This window comes from Coturnix japonica, chromosome 11 (assembly GCF_054131305.1).
Source record: "Coturnix japonica strain WE chromosome 11, WE-NBRP24, whole genome shotgun sequence".
Lineage (NCBI taxonomy): Eukaryota > Metazoa > Chordata > Aves > Galliformes > Phasianidae > Coturnix > Coturnix japonica.
In genome coordinates this window covers 23,937,283-23,955,821 of record NC_140673.1, presented here as the reverse complement: position 1 = coordinate 23,955,821, position 18,539 = coordinate 23,937,283, and the positions used below count along the sequence as shown (strand labels likewise).

The 18,539-nt window shown below is 35.9% G+C and overlaps 1 protein-coding gene across 16 annotated transcripts in view; it reads left to right on the top strand.

Moving 5' to 3' along the window:
* Positions 1 to 18,539, top strand: part of TUT4 (terminal uridylyl transferase 4) — a 37,624-nt gene that overhangs the window by 9,609 nt on the left and 9,476 nt on the right. For 12 of the 16 annotated variants that reach the window (XM_015870549.2, XM_015870546.2, XM_085511689.1 and 9 more), the window contains 22 exons: positions 588 to 751; positions 3,185 to 3,301; positions 5,394 to 5,571; positions 6,662 to 6,750; positions 7,527 to 7,578; positions 8,263 to 8,332; positions 9,307 to 9,433; positions 10,511 to 10,630; positions 10,949 to 11,170; positions 11,316 to 11,490; positions 11,801 to 12,543; positions 12,759 to 12,909; positions 13,454 to 13,540; positions 14,274 to 14,377; positions 14,729 to 14,786; positions 14,881 to 14,984; positions 15,411 to 15,500; positions 15,948 to 16,061; positions 17,118 to 17,195; positions 17,441 to 17,618; positions 17,782 to 17,829; positions 17,927 to 18,009. In XM_015870549.2, the coding sequence (XP_015726035.2) occupies positions 588 to 751; positions 3,185 to 3,301; positions 5,394 to 5,571; positions 6,662 to 6,750; positions 7,527 to 7,578; positions 8,263 to 8,332; positions 9,307 to 9,433; positions 10,511 to 10,630; positions 10,949 to 11,170; positions 11,316 to 11,490; positions 11,801 to 12,543; positions 12,759 to 12,909; positions 13,454 to 13,540; positions 14,274 to 14,377; positions 14,729 to 14,786; positions 14,881 to 14,984; positions 15,411 to 15,500; positions 15,948 to 16,061; positions 17,118 to 17,195; positions 17,441 to 17,618; positions 17,782 to 17,829; positions 17,927 to 18,009 (3,152 nt within the window). Of the gene's footprint in view, positions 1 to 587; positions 752 to 3,184; positions 3,302 to 5,393; positions 5,572 to 6,661; positions 6,751 to 7,526; positions 7,579 to 8,262; positions 8,333 to 9,306; positions 9,434 to 10,510; positions 10,631 to 10,948; positions 11,171 to 11,315; positions 11,491 to 11,800; positions 12,544 to 12,758; positions 12,910 to 13,453; positions 13,541 to 14,273; positions 14,378 to 14,728; positions 14,787 to 14,866; positions 14,985 to 15,410; positions 15,501 to 15,947; positions 16,062 to 17,117; positions 17,196 to 17,440; positions 17,619 to 17,781; positions 17,830 to 17,926; positions 18,010 to 18,539 lie in introns of all 16 variants that reach the window. The other 4 variants (XM_015870557.2, XM_085511691.1, XM_085511693.1 and 1 more) reach the window with 2 other exon arrangements.

Sequence of the window (18,539 nt, the reverse complement as noted above, 5' to 3'; positions counted from 1 at the left end):
AGGGAGATGGATCACATTTGGTGATGTAAAAACTACTGGAGTAATTTAAGATGTAGGTGTTTGTAGGGGTTAATGAACTATGAACGATTCATAGGCATCTGGAGGAACTGGACTGGAACTGAGCTGTGTGTTTGTGTAGCAGCATTCCAGAGCTCTGTGGTTGCTAGCCCTGGTATCATGGCAATGTGTCATGGTCTGTTCAACTACAACTCCCAGCTGTCATCTAACATGGGTGGTTGAAATATCTGGCAGCTGGCTTTTTGAGGTTGTTCGGATAAATGTATTTAAAATTGTTTTTGATTGTTTCCATAGCAAAGTATGTTATTTAAAAGAATAATAGTTAAGTCTACTACTTTTATTTTTGTTAAGTAGAGCATCAACACCTCGTGTACTCTGTTCTTTTTTGCCTTAAGGACTTAATGGAGATTATGAAGTTTGCAAAATGGACCTTACTCATTCTGGTGTTCAACCTGGAATATAACTCAGTTTGTGCCTCACCTCTAAAGTGAGATGCTTTTATCTGCAGTGATCTCTGTATTCTTACTTTTCCTGAGTTATTCTGAAGAAAACTGTTTTTTTTTCTCTAGGTAAAATAAAGAATTCTGAATCGCCTAAAGAACATACCTTGGAAGCTGATTATTTAGAAAACACTGTTATTATTGATGAGGCTAATCTGACAGCTGAACAGCAACTGGGATTGAAACAAGCTGAAGAGCGTCTGGAAAGAGATTATATCTCCCGCCTTGAAAAAGTAGGTTGAGTTTTTTATCAGATAAAAAAGAGGATGAATATCTTCTCTTGCTTCTGTTTCTTCCTTATAGTGAATCACTTCCGTCATTTAAGAAATTAACCATAGTTGTTGACTCAATAATTGTGACAGAGTTGAAAACGTAGTCTTCCTTTTGTGGCACATGTAGCATTCGTAGAACAGTATTATTATTTTAATTCTGCACAGCTAAAGGTTTACATTGCCATTACTTATTTAATTATTATTTTTCTAGAAAGTCCAATACCTGAAAATTCAAGGTATAGGATTGGAAAGGAACCTCAGTATATCTTCAGCATGTTAGTAGCTTTCTACCAGACCAAGTCACCAGTATTAAAGATGACTTCTTAAAAATGTTTGTTTAAGCTGTTGTAGTAATCTCCAAAGAAATGTGTTTCGCAATCCTTAAAGCTATCTCAGAAGTTAATACCTAACTTAAGTGTCTCTTGGAGCATTTTAATATCTCATATGTTGGCTTAGGAAAATAAATGTAATGGCTTATAACCTTCATCAGCAACTCTCCACACATCTGAAGATCATTACTATTTCTCCCTGCAGACTTGTCTTCTCCAGATACACCCTTTGTTCTTTAGTCAGAAGGGTTTTTTTTCGGTTAATGGTACATTCTTGTTGCTTTTCTCTGGGCTTCCACCCCCTGGCCTATTTTACTTATTAAGCGTCCTAAAGTGGACGTTGCCTTTTAGCTAAAGCCTTATGTGTAAAGGAGGAAGCTGGCTTAATCTATCCAAAGTAAAGCATTTGTGTTTAGGATGTCTGTTTTTTTTTCCCTTGTGTGTGGGTTTTATTGCTGGTTGTTGTTGCTTCCTTGTTTTTTATCAGCAATGAGATATTGGCCTGTAGCTTGTCAGCTGTGATCCACATATCCTTTTCTTAAGAAATGTCCAACTGGGTGTTCTCAGCCCTGTATTTCTTTTAGTTGACAGTATCTAAAGATGAATCATCGTCGCTTTGATAGGATTTGGTTGCAAGTTTCTTGTTCCATTTCTCTGATTTCTTCTGATCAGTGAACTGTCATCTTAACGCAAAATGCATAATCGCTTCTAGCATTATCTTTCTCATCTGTAGTCAGCACGCTCTCGTTTGCACTTTGTAAATCTCTTAACAAAAATGTGAATGAATCTCACCCCGGAGAGACCCCTGTTGAAACCTACTTGGCACATGCTTTTAGACTGGTGATGAACCAGCCTAGGTATGTGTGCTCTGAGGATGATTTTCTGAGCAACTTTACTCTCTCCTTACTGTTCTTTATTTAGATAGTATTCACCACCTTCTTTTTAGAAAGATACTATGACAAGTGAGAAAAACTTCGTAAAATTCAGTATGCAACATCTGCTGCTTATTCAAGCTTTATGGTGTTCTTTTAGAAAACAACCCTAAAATTGGTGTAGTATAGTTTGGTTTATAGCAAATCAGTTTGTCACCTATGGCCTGTTTCTTTCCTGAATGGTTATTAATAGTTATTTATTACAGGATTTTTCTGGACATTAATTCTGGCTGGTCTCTAACTGACTCATCCTCTCTAGCCTATTAATGATAGTCTTGAGTTTTTCTTTCCTAATGATCTGGAATCTTTCCATTATGTGAGTTCTTTAAAATACAGCCACCTTATAGCTACCACTCTTAAGTAGCCAAACACAAATATCAATAGGCTTGGCTTCTCTTGAGGTTTCTAATTTACTCTGATAATAGTCTGAAGCTACTTATTTATTTATTTATAAAATTCTTTCTGCTTTCATTGGTGTTAAGCATATCTACATGATGGAAATGGGCTTCACAATAGAGGTGAAATAAAAGGCCTTATGTGATTCAGCCTTTCTGGCAACTATGGGCATAATACTGCAGATTAGTATTGTAAAGGAGTACCCAATTGTTTTTAATGCTGATAGCCATTTAATTTTAGAAGTGTTAGAGTATTACTTCTGATCTGCTTCAGTCGTCTGGGATTGAATACATGACTCTTCCAAACTAGCCAAGTGTAGGTGTACATTCTGTTCCAAATGGGTGTTTAATTATCAGCTATCAAAGAAAATAAGGACAGAGAGAATTTATATGAAAAGTGTAATTGCCGTCATGTTTTACATTCATATTTAATCTACAGTTCAGCTTTAAGAGGCAGAAACTGTTTGGTCTTTATCTTGCTTCACAAAAATATAATGAGAAGTCTAATGATCAACTCACCTCACTTCATTTCTTCACTTTCCCCTCTTGTCATTTGGGTAAAAATCCACTTGCACCATGTGTTTTTGTTTTTTTTGAAGATTACATAATATTTACAAAGCACTTTTATGTTACAAGCGTTGAATAATTGTTAAATAGAATTTGTTATTCAAACAGTGGAGTTTTTCAGACACTGATGTCAGAAATATTTTCTGTTAACCTATGGCTGTTTTTTCCCAGCGCTCTCCAGAATACACCAACTGTCAGTATCTATGCAAGCTCTGCTTAGTTCACATTGAAAATATCCAGGGAGCTCACAAGCATATTAAAGAAAAACGCCATAAGAAAAATATAATGGTAAGTTAATCACATTTTCAAATGCCTTTCTTTTTTTCCTGTTTCTTCTTTTTTCAAGAGGGTTTTTGAAAGTTTTCTTTTGTTTGTTATGGGGTATGTTTTCTTTAATCACTTTCATTTAGGTGAGAGTTTATATCTGCTGAGCAGAGATCCACAAATGTCTGTAGTTCCCTTCCTGTTTGGGAGGATGCTTTGATGTCTATCCAGGCAGAGAAGGAAGAAAACTTTTTGGTCATTGTCTCTGAATTATCATCTCTTGAGTAGTAGAAAGGCAGTTCATTGCACTTGCAGTAACAGAAGGCAAGGTGACTTGGGTGAGAAATGTATTCAGTCTTTAGTTTCTTTCAAAGGTAGTGTCATTGGTAGCAAGACCTCACAGAATAGAGATGAGATTGGAACCGTTGCGGTTTTGTTGTTGTTATTTTTCTTCTTTATTTATATCCCTTCTAGGATGGGTAAGCAGAGGAGATAGTATGTCTAGACTTAAATAAAATAAAAAGAGAGTTGAAGTAGGGAGGTATTCTGTCCTGAGATGTCATTCATCATCTCCCTGCAGTGATGTATGTGTTTAATATGAAAAACGCTGATACATTTCTAAGATTTTCAGAAAAAAAGACAAATGGTTTCTTTGTTAGATACGCTGTTGTTAGTTTATGTTGTTTTAAGAAACATTACGTACATGAGAGCAGTAAAGGGCAAACACATCTTCTTGCAAAGCCATTTTTGTAAATGCTGATAAAGAGCTACAAATTCACAAATATGTAGAGTTCTGTGATTTCAGATGGTTGTTGGAAGAGTGATTTAAACTATTTCCCAAAATTCGATCTATTTTTCCTGTTTCTGTGTATTTCATACCAAACTTACTTTTGTAATGAATGTTCTAATTCTCAAATATGCAGGTCAGCACCTGGGAAACTGAATACCGTAAATCCACACCATCTCATAAAGTAACATTTTGGTTTATGTTCAATTATTAATTGTAAAGGATTCTGGTTCTCTCCCATCAAATCTGCACCATGGGGGGAAAACAAAATACAACGGCAACAAACCAGCCTCCCATTTAATATGGAAGCATTCCTATACCATGCTTTGCATCTGGGCATGGAGATAAGAATTCAGAAATGAGGTTTCTTTTCCACTGAATGGAGGTGATAGAGGACAGGGCATGGTTTCAGTTTTTAGTGTTTGTCTTCAGAAGGTTTTATGTAGTACACCACATGACAATGGTGTGTAACTGTCCAAATGTTGTACCTATTTTGTACCTATTTGCAGCTCTTATTATTGATGTATGACTGCCGAATGAGCTTTGCAGTGAGAAAAGAGCAGTTGAAAGATGAAACGTTATATTCATACTGTACTGATGTGCTTAGTGAGTAACTATTTTCAGGTTATTATTTAATTCTGTTGTCAGTCACATTTCATTTAGTAGATGAATTTGTGAATCTAATTATTGTTTCACTTAGCCCCAAATGACTTGTTGCATCTGACATAGTTATTGCTGTTGAATAAGTTGATTATAATATCATGCATTACAAGTTCTTTTTTGTGATAGTCGTTTAGGCAGCAGCAAGAGGAGACCGAACTTAAAAACTTCCTGGGAGCTAGGAATATCTCTTCTGCTGCTCATGTCCTTCGTCCCACTACAGCCTACTCTAAAGAATCTGTGTGATTCTTGTGTGAAAAAGTAGCTTTTTCCACTCAGATACTTCTATTATGTAGGAACGGACAGAGCTTTTTATTTTCTTGGATGATTTCTGTTTCAAAGCTGTCAGAAAATGTGGTTTGGGAATACAACGCGCCAGATTTCTTCCCCATTTGCCAGCTGTGAATATAACATGTTCTCTTTTAAACACAGCATCTACTGTCATTTCTAAGTTGATTGTGCCACTGCGTTTGTGGGTTAGGTAGGGCATAGTTACTGCCTTTGGGTCAGGACTCTTGTAAATAGAGCATAGTTAGCAAACAGTACCTTTTTTTAATGTATTATGCAGTACTATGAGATACATGCATTGGTACATAGCATGCAATACTACAAGATATCCTTTTCTCCTAAAATACAAGTTTTTACTTTTATCATCCAATAATTATTCAGGAAAAACAAGAAGAAAATGAGCTGCGTGCCCTCCCACCCCCTTCTTCTGCACAATTGGCTGCCCTGAGTTTTACACTCATCGAGGCAGCAAATGAACAAGGCATATCAGACGATGACTTCAGAATTCGTCAAGAAATTGTAAGCGAGATGGAGAAAATTATTCAACAGCCCTTACCAGGTATCCATAGCATCCTCCGTTTTCTCTGCTTGAAAACTGTTCTTTTTATTAATGGAGAATTAATACATTTGAGGTTGAAGTATCTTTGTATTATACAATAGTAATATATACAGGCACTTTAATACTGGCAGTTGATTTAAAATCAGCTAATGAATCTACCAAAAGAGAGAAATATGATTGTTCTTACCTTTGCTTCTCTCTGTATGTGTTCATTGAAGCTGTTGGTCTTCTTTAAAGTGGTGATTTATAATAAAGACTGGAAGTATCCAGAGCACCAAATATTTCCTACATAGTTATGGTTAAAGCTGCAGCCACTGAGGATCTCCTTCAGGCTCCAGTCCTACAAACCCTTCCACCTGTACCTTTACCTGACAGTACTGAGTGTGGCTTTTACAGTAGAGAGGTTTATTTTTCAAGTGTACTTAGCTGTACTTGAATTAGTGTCACAGGGGCTCGGGCAGGAAGGGAAATATGAGAAGGTGCTTGAAGTAGAAGAGAGGAAAGTTCTACCAGTCCTTCAAATGTTTGTGATGTCTTTTAGGGGCAAGTAAAAGATACATGACTCAGTTTTCTTTAAAGCCTTGGTTTAGGAAGAGGAGTGTTAGACCCCAGTGGTTTTTGTAGCCATATGAGATATTTTCAGTACTCAATTGTGATTTGAAATGTCTATGGATATTTATCAGCAAATATTTGTTAAATAAGTTATTTAGATCAAAAAATGTTGTTTAGCAAGTGTTTCTTCTCATGTGTGGGTAACTAGTGGGTATTAAATGAAGAAGTTACCTTAAGTAGGTCAAAATATTGCATTTACCTAACAATGTATAAATACCATACCTTATGCCATACCTTATCTTTGAGTGCTTTATGTTGATAAAAATGTGAAACATAGTCTGGGTAGGAATAATGCTTAGTCACATGAATTGCTTTGTTGGATCTAGGTAAGTTCATAGAATCACAGAATTGCCAAGTTTGGAAAGGGCCTCTAAGATCATCTAGTCCAACCATCCATCTCCTTGCCCATTCCAGCACCTGACCACTCTTTCAAATAAATGTTTTCTAATATCCAACCTGAACCTCCCCTGTCTTCCAGACTGTTCACTGAGGATGTATGGCTCCTGCTTAACTCGATTTGCTTTTAAAACCAGTGATATTAACATTGATATAAAATTCCCACCCAAGGTGAGTCGATACTGTCTTGATTTAACTTAAGAGTGTTTGTGTGAAGTATATAATCTTTGATCTGGTGTCACATGTGCTATGAATCGAGTAAATAAAGTTTTCATTATTTAGTAGATAACTTATATTCTGTTTTTTGCACAATCTTATGCTAACTTATTTAAATGTATTGAGGAAGCGTTGAGGGAGTATGAAAATAGCTGGCTCCAGATGAGTGGGCCTTTCTGTGCTCAGAATTCTGACAGCAGAATCTCACATGTCTTCATCTCCCACCCCTTTCTGGTTTTGTTATTCGTTTTTAAAAAGGTTTTCTTAATAGTGACAACTTTTACATTTTAGTCAGTTAGAAGTAGATCTCACATTCCAAGTTACAATATACTGTGATATAAAATTGCTGGAGAGTGGTATAAGTGGTTTTTAAGTGATACTGCAGGTACGTGGAAAAATGAGGACAACTTCTATCAATTGCACTTGGAGTGTATTGTATCATTTCACAGAGCTCAAAAATGGTGCTAATTTTAATTTTCTTTGAATAATTTGCAGCCTCTTGAGTAATTACAGCTGATTTCTGGGGAGGAAACATTTTTAAATGTTAATCTTTAAAAACCCTTTGAAAAGAAAATTTTTGTTGTGGTGCATTTCTGTTGGCGTGTTTTGACATTGGAATTGCTGAATATACAGTGTACAAAACATTGCCACTGATTGCACACCTTAAATAGTTTGAAATGAGGCGTGAAATTTATTCTGAATAATGTGAACTTTGAATATTGTCATTTTAGATGAGTCAACCAGATGTTCTGATACAGGTGCTTGAAATCTTGAAGAACAGCAGTAAGTCTTAGTTGTTTCTCATTTCTGCTTAATTAAAAATCAAATTGCTGTTCACTTGTTTTTATGTGTAATTTTTCAGTGAACTTGGTAAGTTACCTGAGTTGTTTCTTGAGTACTGGTGATTGTACAGAGGTAGAATGGCCGCTCAGGACGTCCAGCATTTTCAGATTGTCAGAATTAATGGTAATTCTTTTTGACTTGATAGCTCAGATTATTTCACTTGGCAGGAAAACTTCCCGGCAGTAAACTTAGCAAACACTTTCCACTTCCATATGAACATCAAGTGGGAACTGTTGCAAAACTGCTGACGTTTGTGGTCTCCTTGTTCTCTCAGGAACTTATCTAACCCCATAAAATACATGTGTTGAACCAGATGACAGAAGTAGCATTGTACTTTCAATCCTTCAGATGATTTTTGATCAATCAGCTCCACAAGCAGTTTGTAAACCAGCCCAATTTGTTCAAAATTTTATCTTGTGTTTTTCAAATCTTATAAGGATGAAAAATGTTCTAAAAGAAATGCCAGCTGAGTTTCCCAGTGGGGACATTTCTTTTTTTTCCTACTGATTGTATTATACTTACAAATGCCGCACTTACTGTTATTCTCTGAATGCCTGCTATAGAAGATACGGCTGGGATAATTGTGAAAGACTCTTACATGCAATGTTTTTTCTCCTTGCATAGCTGTCTACTCAGACGTGGAGTCAGATTTCCATGCCAAAGTTCCTGTTGTCTTTTGCAAAGATATTAAAAGGTAAAAAAGAAGGAAAAGATTTTTAATGCGATACTTGTTTCTGTAATGCTTGTTTACAACAGCCTCTGGCATATGTTATTGACAAGAAATATTAGCTAATGTCATGCAAAGGAAAAATCCTCATACTGAAAATGCAGTATAGAAAGAACTCTTAGTTTTGTTCCTGTTTTTGGATTAGAGGAGGTGAACGCAGCTTATCAGCTGTAGGACTCTGAAAATAGCAGTTTTGCTTGCAGTTACGTAAAGGAAACACAGGGTGGTTCTCAGCTGATACTTAAAATTTCTGCCGGCAGTTTAATCCAAGTGTTTAAGAACATTTTCTAATATTCACGTTACCAGTAAGGAAACATCAACTGGTCCTTTCAGTAAGTTCCTAATAAGTAGAGACCTCCAAAATGAAGTATCTTTGCTGTATGGTATCCATGTGATTTTGACTGACTAGAAATATGTAACTGAAACTATGGGGAAGCAAATATAGAAAGGATGGGCATATGTTTTTGTCATGCCTTGTTAAGTACTAAGAGAATGGAAGTAACTATTTTGAGAAGCAAAACCAGAAAGTGTTCAGACAAGCTGTTTTGTGGGCTTACCAGTTCTTATATGAAGCAGACCTGTTCTTGTTTATTTAGCGTGTGAAAGATATACATGGAGCTTTTGAGTTACATAAGACTGCACAATCAAGAAAAGAGAGAACTTAGAGCAAATTCTTTTGTTTTATTAGTTGTATTGTAATGACAGTTTGTATACTTAGCTATAGCAAACTTCAGTAAGTTACAGATTCAAGTGATGAATTAATAGTAAAGAAAACTGCTTTATATTCTGTTGCTTTTGTTTAAGAGGCCAGGTTCTTTCATAGGGAGGATGCATATTTTTAGTATTGTGGAAATGATTTCACTGTCTCACACCTCTGATCATTGTTTGTGTACTTGAGGAAAAGATGATTTTTTTTCCCTGTCTTACATTTGTAATTACAGTGGTTTGACATGTAAAGTTAGTGCTAGAAATGATGTGGCTTGCCTTACAACCGACCTGCTGGCTGCACTTGGTAAACTGGAGCCTGTCCTCATTCCTTTGGTTTTGGCTTTCCGCTACTGGGCTAAAGTAAGTGTACAAATACTGAGGATATTTAAATATGTTTACTTCCTCTTCTTAAGTACTGTGTACAGTGTAACATATGTTATACCATGAGAAGAGAATTTGATGCTACTATTTCACCTAGAATGAGAGTGAAGATTTTGGTATGGAAACTATATGTGTTTTTGAAGCTTCCACTCTTCTGTTGGCAAGCTATTATACTAGTTTTTTAACTTAATTGTTCCTTGAAAACCAGCTCAACTGAGCAAACTGGTCTTACAGACTCCCTGCTATTGAGATAGCATTGGAGAAATTTGCATTTGCTCTAAGGAGAGTCTGTTGCCATATCATGTTGTACTTCTTGTAGGTATCAATGGTGATCGCAGGAATCAAGTTAAAATGTTTACAGCCAGCATCTAACTGTCATGTAATTGAATGCTGAAATTACTGTCAGACCATATTCAGGGTGTCTTGGCTTCATTAGAAAGTTAGTTCTGATGTCTTTGTATAATTCAGCAGTGCTTTTATAAAAATATCTGTTTTACAACATGTAGAAAAACAGCAATAGAAACTATAGCGAACTGTTTGAAGTCTGACACGTTACATCTCTCATGAGTTCTCATGGGAGAGACCAGTATCAGGTTACAACCAAATGAATGGAATCTCCATACATGAAATGTTGCACAAAACAAATGCCTGACAGATAAGAAGATAAATATGTCCCACAATCACGAAAAGAATAAGATAAAATAAAATAGTATAACTAAGACACTCTATGAATTATTATAACTTGCATTTTCTCTCTATGTCGCATGACAAATGTTGCTTTCAAATGTGCCTATTGCTACAATAAAATAAGTGTATTGTATAATGATCTGAATTACAAATGAGCAGTAGATGATTGAGAATTGCTTATATTACTTTGCCATTTCCTGTCTGCATTTATAAAGCAATATGCAATACATTGTTTACTGCAGTTTTTGAGATAAAGAGTTTCATGTTTGACTTTGTCACATTACTTCTTAAATATTTATCCCTTTTTGATATATTTCAAATTAAAATGCTGACACTGTGTCAGAAAATTAATGATGTGTTCTGTTACAGCTCTGCCACATTGACTGTCAGGCTGAAGGTGGAATTCCCTCCTACTCCTTTGCCTTAATGGTGATATTTTTTCTTCAACAAAGGAAGCCACCTATTTTACCATCCTATTTGGGCAATTGGGTAAGTGTTCTGATAATACAGTAACCCTACTATTAAATTATTAGGTTATTTCAGTATTCTAAAAGGTCATAATATGCACAGAAATTGTTTGCCTTATAAATTCGTAAATAGAACATGTGGGTATCTAATCCTTGTGCAGCTGACGACAGCTGCTGTAGCCTGTGCTATGGTACCATGCTGTATTTTGGAGGAGGGAGGAATCCTTTCTTTAATTCAGTTATGTCACTAGTTATTAGTTGTCCTTGTTACTTTTGGTGAAATCTTTGTCTGTACGTATTATACGCAGTCTTTGTTCAGAGCTACTCTAATTGTTGTTAGATTGAAGGCTTTGATTCCAAGAAGCCAGATGACCACCAGCTGAAAGGTATAGAAGAAGAAGAGTTTGTACGGTGGGAGTACAAACCATCAACAAATGGTTCAGCAAAAAACTCAGTTGGAGCAGAAGGTAAATCTAAAGTTGAACAGCAAAAAGGTGGTGGTAAGAAGGTAACAAGCTCAGAAGTGGACAGCCAAAGTAATGCGAAGGAGAAGCACGGCAATGTAAGTCAGCAGTTTTATTTCACTGAAATTCATATTCTCAGTCTCAACCTTGTTTTGGATCTTTAAACATTAATGTTGGATGCAACCAAGAAAAAAATTGGAATTTGTGTATCCTATAGCATCTGAGCACTCTTATCTATTTCAGTCTCTCTTAGCATTCAAAACCCCTCACCAAGTTTCACTGGGGCAACTGTGGTTAGAACTGTTGAAGTTTTACACACTGGAATTTGCTTTGGAGGAGTATGTCATCAGCATACGGGTACAAGAACTCTTAACCAGAGAGAACAAGAACTGGCCTAAAAGGCGAATAGCCATTGAAGGTAGGATGGAACCTTTTCCTCATTCTATAGTGTGTGCGTGATTATCTTTTCATTACCCACTACAAGTCTGTCACAATGTGTCTAGATAGCAAACCAAATAATATTAGAAGGAATAGTAATTGAATGGGAAAGTAATTTGTTTTTGTGGTGTATTTTGTCTGCTGTTTAAACTGTTTGAAGACCAGCTTTCTGTGTAAGCACTACTTTTCCTGATCTCACTGTTTCCAAATCTCACTGTTTCTTTCCATACTGTTCTTACCTTCATCTCTTTCATTTATTTTTGTAAACCGTCATCTTTTTTTCTTCCTAGATCCCTTTGCACTAAAAAGGAACGTTGCACGAAGTCTAAATAGCCAGATGGTATTTGAGTACATCCTGGAGCGATTTAGGACAGCGTATAAATATTTTGCATGTCCACAAAGTAAAGATGGGATTAAATCCAAGCCAGATACCAGAAAGAAAGAGAAAGGGAAAATTAATAACAAGAAATCCACAAGACCTGAAGAGTCTGTAACCAACTGTTGCCTTTTACAAGGGGATAAAATTGTTGACAAACAAAATACAGGAAGTGGATGTACCATACCAGAGAATGAACTTGAATGTAATGAAATGGAAGAATCTGTAGCCAGAAGATACACTTTGAAGAACAGAGACTCTTTGCTACTTTCAGCACTGGACTCTAGTTATGATGAAGACAAAGAAGAAGCATTTTCCCTCATTTCTAATGAATGCTGTGAATTAAAGCAGAAATCACTTAAAGAGGGAGATGATCTAGAAATTTCAGAAGTTTGTCTGACTGAAGGTGAGCTGAGCCACCACTGTAACTGCAGTGAACATCAGTCCTATGACAGAAATTCTAGTAATGAATTCTCTGATGCTGAAAGTAGACAGAGTTTGGTAACAGAGTCTTCTCAGAACAAGTGCACTGGCACACCAGCTACCTCGCACAACTGCAAAGCAATGGTGGAAGCTCACGATCTCAAAGATGAAGGCAGACTCTCTACAGAAGAAATGCATTATGTGTTTGATAAGTTTATTTTGACTTCAGGAAAGGTAAGCGGTGTATTTAAGCAGTGCTGGTCGCATATAAGGGGCTGTTACTTTCAAATAACTAAAATTAGGAGTGGGTGGGCAACAAGATTGTCTACTTATTGTTGCAGTCTCTGTTATGAATGGGAGCTCTGGTACTTTTAAAGGATCTTTTACTCAGGACTGAAAAATTTTATATTTCTTTCTTCCTTTTTTTTTTTTTTTTTTTTTCCCCAAAGCCTCCAACTATAGTATGCAGCATCTGCAAACGGGATGGACATTCCAAAAATGACTGCCCTGAGGATTTTAAGAAAATTGATCTTAAACCACTACCACCAATGACAGACCGATTTCGAGAAATACTTGATATAGTGTGTAAGAGATGTTTTGGTAAGTTGGAAAAGCATTTGCACTCCACTGCAAACTGTGATCTGTAGTCTGGAGGAGGAAAAAAAACAGAAGGAGGGATAAACTACTAATTCCAGTAGATACAGCAAGAATTTCTTCTTCTAGGAACCTTAGGCTACAAATTGGCAAGTGTTTTTAATCTCTTATAAGTGATGGTTGTGTTATCAGGTTCTCATTTGGAGGAAGTAATACTGTACAAAGTTTTATTGGGTTGGTAAAAAATTGCTGGCGTCCTCAGAAATGAGGCTCTGGGCATAGAAGCTTCATCTTGTTCCCTATATGCGAGTAATTCCAGAACAATCAGACATATGAAATAAAATTCTAGCAACTCTGATGACAACATAAAAAGAAATAATAACATTTTAATTGATATTCAAAGAAAGGAAATGTTATGTTGTTGGTTTTTTTTCAATAAAAGTTAAGAAAAAGTAAAATATATCCAATCTGATGCTTGTAATTAGCCAAAAAAGATTTTTGAGGTAGCAGAATGTCATGTTTGATTGTGTTTTAACTTGTTTTTTCGTAGATGAATTATCTCCTCCTTTATCTGAGCAACAAAACAGAGAACAGATTCTGGCAAGTTTGGAAAGATTTATTCGTAAAGAGTATAATGGTATGTATATGGCAGTAGGTATTGATTCTTGATCATACTTCTTCACCGAAGTTTTCCAGAACATGGTATACAAATTTGTATCTTTAATGCTCATTTTCTTTGTTAAAGCAGTGGCATCTCTTTTCCTCTGCATGTAAACCTGTCTTATGAGCTTCTAAACTTAACAACTTCCTACTATGGTATTCCATTGGAGTGTCCTGTTATTGTCAGAAAAGCATCGAGGAATAATGCAGATATAGTTCTTTCATAGTCAAGACAAGAGGAAAAAAAAAAGAATGGGCCCAAGCCAGTTGGGTTTAGGGTTATCTGGATTGCGATCTAAGTACTTTTGTTGCCTAGTCACCAATGTTTGAGTGTTTTGGAAATCTTACTCAGCTTGTATCTTAACATCTCTTTTATAAAGTAGGAAGAAGTGTCTTATTACAGAAATGGCATTCAAGGCCCAGAGATGAGAACTGACTTTTTGAAGTTAAAAAGCAGTGCTACAGCAGTTTTTCTTTCTGATTCAGTTCCCTTAATCAGTGAAAATTATTATGCTTTCTCCTTCAGCAATGATGAAATGTTAGAAATGATGTTGTAGGTTCCCTCTGAAGTGCATTTTATGTATGCCTGTGCATCTCAGTTAAGTGATATTCCATAGTAAAGATGTATTGTTAAACTGTAACAGAGTTTTATTTTATCTACATTGCTTAGTTGTTCTACATTTGCTTAATTGTTCTACATTTTTGATTAGATAAAGCTAGACTTTGCTTGTTTGGCTCTTCAAAGAATGGATTTGGATTTCGGGACAGTGATCTAGATATCTGCATGACATTGGAAGGCCATGAAAATGCAGAGGTAAGAGTTCTGAAGTTGATAAAACTTACTATTTTAAATTTAAGAATTCTTGATGTGTTTCATACAGATAGGGCTCCTGTATGCTGAGCAGGTGAGATTTTGCTTCTAGCACATAGACTTGTACTCTACACAATTAAAGCAAGATATAATTTATTTTAGTTCTAACACACTATAACAGTGCATTGTAAAAGTACACACAGAGAATGAGTCACCGTTTTATATAAATTCATGGGTTAGTTTATAGTCTGTTTCTTTTTGTACTTTTTCTGTATGAGATGCATGATTGATGCCTGCTTTTTGAGATAGAAGACATGTTTAAACATCTTAAGCTGTGGCATTTATTTTTCCTAGAAATTGAACTGTAAAGAAATAATAGAAGGCTTGGCAAAAGTTCTTAAGAAGCATCCAGGTAAGTGTTTAAAAGTATTGTTTGTTTTATATTTACATTTAACATATATGTAGTTAATAGAAATGTTTTATGTACTAAAGTGTTGCCTCTCCAGGTCTGAGAAACATCTTGCCTATAACAACAGCCAAAGTGCCTATAGTAAAATTTGAACACAGACGAAGTGGCTTAGAAGGAGATATCAGTTTATACAATACACTGGTAAGTATCTGTTTGTTTGTCTGAGTTCAAAAAAAAGCTTTCTAATTTGTTGTTACTCATTCAAGTAGTCATTTGAAGGGATAATTTTGAGACAAGAATTAAAATTCTTGTTTGTTCCTTTTTTTTTTTTTTCCTCCCTCATTTAAATAACATCTTTACCCTAATCCCAGCCCAACTAGCTGTATAACATGATGGCCCAGCAACAGCGTGGTATACAGAACATCTTTGTGAATGCTCCTGAATGCACCTGTCCTGATTTCATATTTCTGCTAGATTTGTGATGGAAAAGTTGTGTGAATGTTAGGGAAAAGCTGTGTGGGTTTGTAGTCCTCCAGTTGTATTATGCATTTCCTGTACTTGAACTGCAGACTGTACTATAATAAACCATAAATTACATTGAGACAGTTGTTTGGTTTTTTTTTTCAGGCCCAGCATAATACAAGAATGCTGGCTACGTATGCAGCTATTGATCCTAGAGTGCAATATCTGGGTTATACAATGAAAGTTTTTGCAAAGGTAATACGCAAAGAAAATACTTATTTGTATAGCATAGTGTTTCCAATACAGCCACTGAGTTTACCTTTTGCTTAACACCAACAAGAAAGGAGATAGCAGAATGCTATTAATATGAAGAAGCACTCTTAAACTGACTGCGGTCCATCTGACTGTGTCTGTCTGAATCAAGTTCTAATGGGATTTTTCAACTTTGGCACATTATTAAAAAAAAAAACCACACAAAATTGGTTAGTAGAAAGTTTTCTGATTTTATGTTAGGCAAAAATTGATTCTGAGTTTTCCAGATGGTACTTGAATTTGAAGACGTTAATTTTTCATTCCTTGTAAACCTGTTTTTCTTTATGAGGTGACTCTGGCAGTGGGGTTATGTTTGCTAACTGGCAGAGTTATTAGTCATGAATAACGTAATGTAAATTCATTATTTTGTTTAAAATGTGTTGTTTTCAGCGCTGCGACATTGGTGATGCATCCCGTGGTAGTCTGTCTTCATATGCCTACATTCTTATGGTTTTGTACTTTCTACAACAGAGAAATCCACCAGTTATTCCAGTTCTTCAGGAGGTACGTTTAGGTAAAAAAAAAAAGAGGCTATGAAGTATTGCTGCATAAATTCATATATGAGAAATCTGTGTGTTAGGGTCGGAAGCATGAATGAAGCACAGAGCCTTTCCTCGTTGGCAGGTTCTTAATTCCCACTTTGATTTGGTGGTTAAAACTGAAATAGAAAATTACCAAAAAAAATGGGAATCTGTTGGACTTTAATTCTGCTGTTATATTTACTTGGAGATTTTGGCATTGTGATACCTGAGCAGGATTTTAAAAAGAAAAAAAAAAAGGCAAATGGAGTGGAAAGAAGGGAATTGTAATTGAGGCTGTGCCAGATGTTCATAGGATGTAACTCCAGCTCTTCTATCAATTATTGTAAGAAATGTCTGTTAAGACTCAGCTTCTTATCTGTTAGAGAGAAATTATTTTCCAATTTTGTAAGAAGATGTGGGAGAATAACCATTGGTTTGGTACAGCTTTAAAGATACTGCTTTACATGTGCCAGGAAGCTTTATGAAGACTATAACATTCTGTACCTTCTTTGCATGGACTGGGGGAACATAGCTGGTTAACTGTCTACCTCTTCCTGAATATACTCTGTAACTGTAAAGCACTTTTGTAAGTTACCCCTCATCTGCATGCATGAAGAAAATTGGCTTTAAGGTAGCAGCTGAGACTCTGACTTTCTTGGTGATATTTTAGTAGTGATTGAGAGTTGTTATTTTATTGCTGTCCCTGGGAGTATATTTAAATAAACTGGAATTTCCCCTTTGACTTTGCTTAAGTCTCCTTAGAGATGTTGTGGGCAAGAGGGATGTTGGAATCTCAATGATGTAATTCAGTCATGTTTTCTTATTTGTAAGGAATGAGTGAAAATAAAATATCCAAGTACTTTGCAAGAGGCATAGGAATAGTACAAAATGACTTTCAAGCATTTTACCAATGGGAAATTGTCTATGTATCAAATAATAGCTAAAACAGAAAGATTTCTACTTTTTTGCTTAACAACTGCAGATATGTTTATGGTGACTTTTAAGTGATGGTGGTAACTGTCCCTCCGTGTTTTGGCAGATATTTGATGGAAAGCAGATTCCACAGAGAATGGTAGATGGATGGAATGCCTTTTTCTTTGATGACATGGAAGAACTGGTAATATTCTAATTTCAAAAGAGTCACTAAACCTTAGGGCTCCTTTTTATGAGAAAGTGATTTATTTATAACAGTGTTATAAATACAAAGGAGAACTTCCATATCCATGTGATTACAACTTCCCACTTTAATCCTGGTTTGCTGAAATGAGTGTCTACTTTTTTATGTAAATGTATAAAATATATACGTAAAGATAAATAATAAAGGTAGCCCTGAATTGTCCTAATGTTTTTAATTGCACGCAGAAGAAGCGTCTGCCTTCTCTTGGAAAGAACACTGAATCACTTGGAGAGCTCTGGCTGGGGTTGCTGCGATTTTACACTGAAGAATTTGACTTCAAGGAATATGTGATCAGCATCCGACAGAAGAAGCTGTTAACTACATTTGAGAAACAGTGGACATCGAAATGTATTGCTATTGAAGGTACTTACCTGCTGACTTTTGCTTCCATTAATGAAAGTGTGATTCAGGATCTGCTGTTGTCTGCTCTATAAGAGCATTTGAAATGGAATTCTGTATATTAGAATTTGTGTTGCAGCATGTTTTTTTTCCAACTTTGCCTTGTTTTTTCCCCTTCTTTACACAGATCCTTTTGACTTGAATCATAATCTTGGTGCTGGAGTCTCTAGGAAAAGTAAGCTGTCAATCTCTACTAATGATTAATGTTCACTGTTTTCTGAAGTGTTGTGCCTTTTCTGGTGTTTCCTAATAATTTTGTCTTTCATCATTAGTGACCAATTTCATAATGAAGGCGTTTATCAATGGGAGGAAATTATTTGGTACCCCATTCTACCCAACTGTTGGAAGAGAAGCTGTAAGTTTTCAGAATTTTAGTGTATTTTTTAACTTTTCTCTGTCTACTGAAGTGATACCTCCAGAAGAAATCTCTCATGTGTTGTTTTTTTTTTGGCTTTCTATATCTGCAGTTCTCATGAATTTGTTTTATAGCTTTTTTGGTGCAGTTACTGTGTTCTGTTTTGTGCTGTGCCTAATAATATATGATCTGTTTTTATTGGGTCATTTGAGTGCTGTTGTGATATGAAGAAGAATGCTTCATCAATTGCCCCCTAGACTGACCTTTGTTCAGTCTAGGGGGATTTAATCATAATGTTTGGGACAGAACATAGACTCCTTTGGAAGGCATCTAAGCTGTGGCTCACATTCCAAAATGTATTGCATACAAAGCCTTGCCTTTATGCTGTAAGGAATCATGGGGAAGGTGTAAGGTAGGCAGAAGGTGTGAGCCTGGGTAGGCTGTTCTGGATATTTGGCCTCAGGCCTTAGGACAAGCCCCTTTCTAGCTAAGACTGCACCACTTCTCTGAAATATAAATAAGTTATCCAG